General features: G+C 44.6%; 2 protein-coding genes across 2 annotated transcripts; one reads left to right on the top strand and one right to left on the bottom strand.

Moving 5' to 3' along the window:
* The first annotated feature begins 1,999 nt into the window (after positions 1–1,999).
* FOXG_14051 (uncharacterized protein) lies at positions 2,000–2,805 on the top strand. Its single transcript, XM_018394117.1, has one exon. The coding sequence runs from the start codon at positions 2,066–2,068 to the stop codon at positions 2,654–2,656; it is 591 nt and encodes a 196-aa protein (XP_018253591.1). The 5' UTR covers positions 2,000–2,065; the 3' UTR covers positions 2,657–2,805.
* Positions 2,806–3,565: 760 nt separating this feature from the next.
* Positions 3,566–4,294, bottom strand: FOXG_21373 (uncharacterized protein; the record flags this gene model as incomplete). Its single annotated transcript, XM_018401707.1, has 1 exon — positions 3,566–4,294. One exon carries the CDS (start codon positions 4,292–4,294, stop codon positions 3,566–3,568), a length of 729 nt encoding a protein of 242 aa, XP_018253590.1.
* Positions 4,295–5,290: the final 996 nt, after the last annotated feature.

The raw sequence follows: 5,290 nt of genomic DNA, 5'->3' as shown, positions 1-5,290 counted from the left end.
CGACATTGGCTGGATTCTGTATTTATCGCATAAGGATACAAGAGGCGATGGTCGTAGTTGCGGAGTTTATGAGCACGGACCAAGTTGCGGGTGATAATGGCAATCTAATCCTTGACGTCTGGGACAAACCTGAGTTACTGAACGTGAATGACGCCCATCTATCTAATGCAGGCCGTGACGCTCCGTAAGACTCGATTGCAGCTGACCAGAGTTTTCCGTGCCAATGATGCACTCATTGCCTTGAATCTCTTGCCCCTCTGTTAATAACCAGATCTTTCCAAGAAATCCTAAAGCCAGAAGAGCAGCCCCACTTCCCTTTGATGACATCACGTATTTGGAGTTGAAGCCCTGGCTTCTTATCGATAAGAATAAGCGGGCCTCTGATTTTGGCTAAAAATGGCTAGAAAGAGAAGGTACCTGGAGTTTTATTACAAATTACACCAAGAGCCTAAGTAACTGCTGCATTACCGCTTATGATTCGTAGACGGCTTTCCGCCTCAAGGGGACAACACCTTCCGCCCATGGAAGGCTATTGAACAATATCCCTATCAAGGGTCAAGGGTGATGTTCAGGTGTGTTATAGAACTTTGACTATAACTATTGTGACACTCTGTGGAGATGATGTCTTGGAAGGAACCTGGTTTAAGTTTGAATTCAGGTCGCATTATTTGAAAGGATATAGTTAATACAAAGTGTTTCGCGTCACAGCGCCAAGATGATATTTCGTATTCTCGTAGGCGAAAATAAAAATGCATGTGCGATGAAGAGCATATCAACACCATATTCAACCGTGCCCAAAACTCAAAATAATACTAGCAGCCGCTGGATTTGAGGTTTGGTGTAGGGTATTTTATGATCACCTAGATGAACTCATCGTTGCCCTTTTATTGAATCATCAAAGAAAAATACAAATACCTGGGGGGGATTTTCTCAAGACTCATGCTAAGCATGGCCAGGAAAGACTACAGTGTAACGATTGATCTCACGGCAAGACTTTGTACCTTGTGTGTGATACCACTAAGTGACGGTCCAAAGTTCAGATACGGGGGCCACGTGAGTGTACAAGGGACCGATACAATAGTATATGCTGACCAAGAAGCTTCTTTGCGATTACTGTGCTAAGGAGCAGGTTAGTATGCTCACGACCGCGTTGGACAAATTGTACAGAGACGGAAGGAGCCATCTCGAACCAATTCAAGCCCTCACTCGACAATACGTCTGGGACTCCTGTTTCGTTTGCAATGATAGCGATGACCTGTGCTTCACGAAATGCGGTAGGTCCGGGCTTTATTTCTCCTTGCAGCGAATAATAGAGTAACGAGAGCCACAGGCCATGCAATCTGCTTGACGTGTCAACAGAACGTCCATCGGTGTGGTTATTGTCGGAAAGATATCGGAGGACGAAATGAATTTGAGAAATATGTGCCGAAAGTTATCACTATCCTCGTCCTAAATGACGAGGAGAACTAAGACTGGATATTAAAGAAAGTCTAAGGATTGCCCAACCGATACATACTGTTATACGCAAACCCCCGAGTTGCTTACGAATCCAAGGCTAAATAATCCAGGCTAGATGCTCTATAAATGCCGTTGAATTGATATCTATTTCTAAGAGAAGAAGAAAAGGGAAGAAAGCTTAATTGTCTTAAAGGCTGTATGTTCTTTACTCCTCCTATGAATAAAACTACAATTATTTTTTCATCCTACAGCATCTTGCGTGCTCCGTTATGTCTTTAATTATATCCAATCACATATGTTACCTTGAAACCCGTCTTATAGATATACCTTCTGGAGCATTGAGTCAATCATATTATATTCCAATGTCTAACGTACGTCTATTATATTATACGGTGTACTGCTATTTGGCTAACCGAGAAGATCCCTGCTTGGGAACCTATTATGTTCATATCAAAATGGTTGAGCGGTTGTGCCGTTCTGGAATCTCAGATACACTATAGAGGCAGATCTGGTTGGGTTCGTCTCGCTTCGACAAAAGATTTCAAACGAGCCTTGGGTATGAGACATCGGAACATCTCTCCTATCTGGCTAACTTTTAACAGTGAAAATGAAACGTGTAAAGAAACAGTATCCGCGCTTCGAGTACTCGGATGTGAATCGGTATCAAAGTACGAGACTCGAAGTCCAAGACCGCATATCTGTTGGCACAAACCTGACGCTACGAACCATGACTCATCCTGAGATCGGTTTCCAGAATTACACGCCTATAATACTCACAAAAGGTGTGAGTTTCGAGACCAATAAGACTGATCAAAAAAGAATCCTAATCACTGGAATTTATACATGGCTGGTCATCAGGCAGTTGGACGGCTGGCTTCTTTACCACCTCGGCGCTGTGCAACTTGTGGAAATCACAGTTCATCGAATTAGAAACCAAGCCCTTGCTATTGTGTGTTCCTTCACAAGCATGAGGGGCTTGACAGCGCAGGATGTAGCGGCGCGTCTACATAATCAATTCTTTGGACACGAACGTCTGACAGTCTTTGCAGAAGAAAAACGGCCAAATCCAGTGGACCGGGGCCCGACAATAGCTATCGGATCGCAGAGGCTTCCTCCGAGATGGGCTCATATCTTGTGCACTTGGTCAGAATGGCGATTGTTTGAGCCTTGCAGTGTTCAACCGCTGTCTGGTTGGTAGGGAGGTGGAATAGACAGCCTAACAAACTTGCCCTGGAGACGGGGATTGTACCTCAGAGCAGCCTGCCAAGGATAGTCTAACACGCAGCCGGCATCTTGAAAAATGACTGGCAACGTGCATCATAATGTATTGTTCCTGTCCAAGCCTACAGCACCAAATGCGTCATTTTGTGAGACTAATCACCCCCAAGCTGGAAGTAACTCACGTGGACGTAGAACTGAAACCAGTTGTCGCCAAGGCTACTAGACTGCGCTTCTTTTGTCGTCAAAATACATTCTGCAGTGGAGCACCGCTACAGCGCATTGGCACAGACAAGGACAGCGAAAGTCTCGAACTCGGCTGCCAGGCCACGAATCTGGTCTGTACCAGAGGCCAGTCGTATGAGAACAGATATTCGAGTATGCGACCCAACAGAGCCCACAGTCTGGGGAGCTTAAAATCCAAAGGTGAGTAGCTAATCGCCTGGTTGGGCTTTATGTATGTGGCTTAAAGACAGAGAATCGACTGGACGCTTGTATGTGTTCATGCTTTCTTCTTTTCCCCTCAGTCCCGTAGAAATGACTTGATAAAGTCTTTCTTAATTGATACAGTGCATTTCAGGTTCCAAAATTTCATCTTTGATTGCTGGTCTTGCCCGTAAAAATAGCAACATGATTCATATTGGGCGGCCTCTAGCGGCCGCCTTCATATTGGAGGGTGTTAGTAAGGCAATTACAGGGGAGTCCACTGTAGCTTAGTCATGGCTACAGGGGACCTTTTCAGAGCTTGTGGCCTACCATAGCTACTTAGCTCAATCAACATCATACGCACCATCGCGTGACCCACTTTCGATTTAGGGGGAACCTAAACCTAAATTCACTGTACTGTACAGTTCTAATAGTAGGCCAACCGTATTTCGGATACTTCTCCTTACGATTTATGTTGGACAGGAGTGAACGGTTTGAGGCTAAGTTCACTATACTTCTTACTTCCAGGCGTCCATTCCGGGTGAAGCCATTTCCTGACACCGTCTTTCGCGTCTTCTGTTTCCTGTATTACATCCCAAAAAAACTTCAGATCTGGAAACGCGAGACTAATATGCTTGCAAAACTCCATTCCGTCTCCGTATTGCATTGCCATGCTACTGGAAGAAGTTAGGAGCTGGTACTTTGCAGCTCTATAGAACTCCACCTCTCGATGGGGAGGACATGCAGAGATAGCCGCCCACTCCTGGAATCTTTCTGTCCTATCGAAGCGAAAAGGCTCCTTGCGGTTGTGGTTTGTTGACATGAGGACTTTCTCCCATGGCTGTCTCCACTTGACATTGCGCGGAAGTAGTATCAGTGAAGAGTACACATACACTTTGATATCAGCAAATTTGTCTCTGAATTCCTCTCTTTTTCCCCAGATGCTGATGTGGCGGTTTCTGAAGATCGAAAGGATGCGGCATCCCAACCGGGCGCCAATTCGGTCCTGGTACATCGATACAAGGATGTCTGCCTCATGGCGCATCAACGACCAGTGAGTAAAGAAGAACAGTCTACCATGGAAGACCTTATCGCAGTTCGGGCAGGAGCAGTTTGCTAGGCAGCCTGGATCAATGTGAGGCAGGACCTCTGGTTGTGGAATATGAAAAGGGGCCCACGCTTTTTCTGCCATTCTGTTTGATATGGGGTAGCTTCGACCGAAACACGAACAAAATGCCGTCCAGACTGACCCTTTCTTATAAGACGAATAACTTACATTCATTTCCCTTTTCTATCTTCCTGATTCTTCAGTTTCTGTATTGCGGAGGTAATGGCTAATCTGAGCCAATCCTCTTTTTCATAGATCAATAACCTAACAACGGTAGAAAAAGGCTACAGAGAAAATATGTTTAACATACTTTACTCTTTTCTCCATTAACGTTGCCAATCTATGTTCCATTCATGCACATGCGCAGAGGAATCCTACACGGTAGTCCGAATAGCCTCAAAACAAGTCACATTCCACAAATCTTGTTGCTTCCGTTTGAAAGGTTTGGCGACTGCCGCTTCTACAAGCATCCAAGTCTATCATGTCATATGTACTGTACATATATTAGTACAGGTAAAAGTCGTTGTACTGATATGTGTAGCCGTGAACAGTCGAAGCTTCGTCTACTGTAAACGTAGTCACAAGTTATTTGCTACTCTATATAATGGTTGTCATACTTCTCACGTAGACTTGCTACAACTTGATGTTGCTGACCTAGAATGAGGTGTCGAGGGAAACACACATGTGAATTTATGGCACTGGCGTGTTAAGAGGTTACTCCCTTTCCTTATTAGATACTACATCGGGAGCTCAAGTCCAGTCGCATTCAAAGCTATCCTTATTTTTTGGCCGAAGGAGCCAAACAACGATATAACAAAATTGCCGCGTACTTTCAAGAAATACAAGAGAATTTTGATATGGAAAGTCTAGTTTGTGCGGTATAGCAGCTTCCTGCTACTGTAGAATCCCAATTAAGTAATTAATTTGGAAGTACTCTGCGATACCTTTTTCTGTCATGCGCTCCTCATTCGATTCGCTATTGTAGGCCCCTGAATAAACGAAATCGTCGAAGATCTTCGTCAAGGACAGCAGATTAAACTCATTATCTGGATTCACGTCAAAGGACTCCGGAAACGGCCA

This window comes from Fusarium oxysporum, chromosome 6 (assembly GCF_000149955.1).
Source record: "Fusarium oxysporum f. sp. lycopersici 4287 chromosome 6, whole genome shotgun sequence".
Classification (NCBI taxonomy): Eukaryota; Fungi; Ascomycota; class Sordariomycetes; order Hypocreales; family Nectriaceae; genus Fusarium; species Fusarium oxysporum.
The sequence above is the reverse complement of the archived record's forward strand: the minus strand, read 5'-3'. Positions and strand labels throughout refer to the sequence as shown.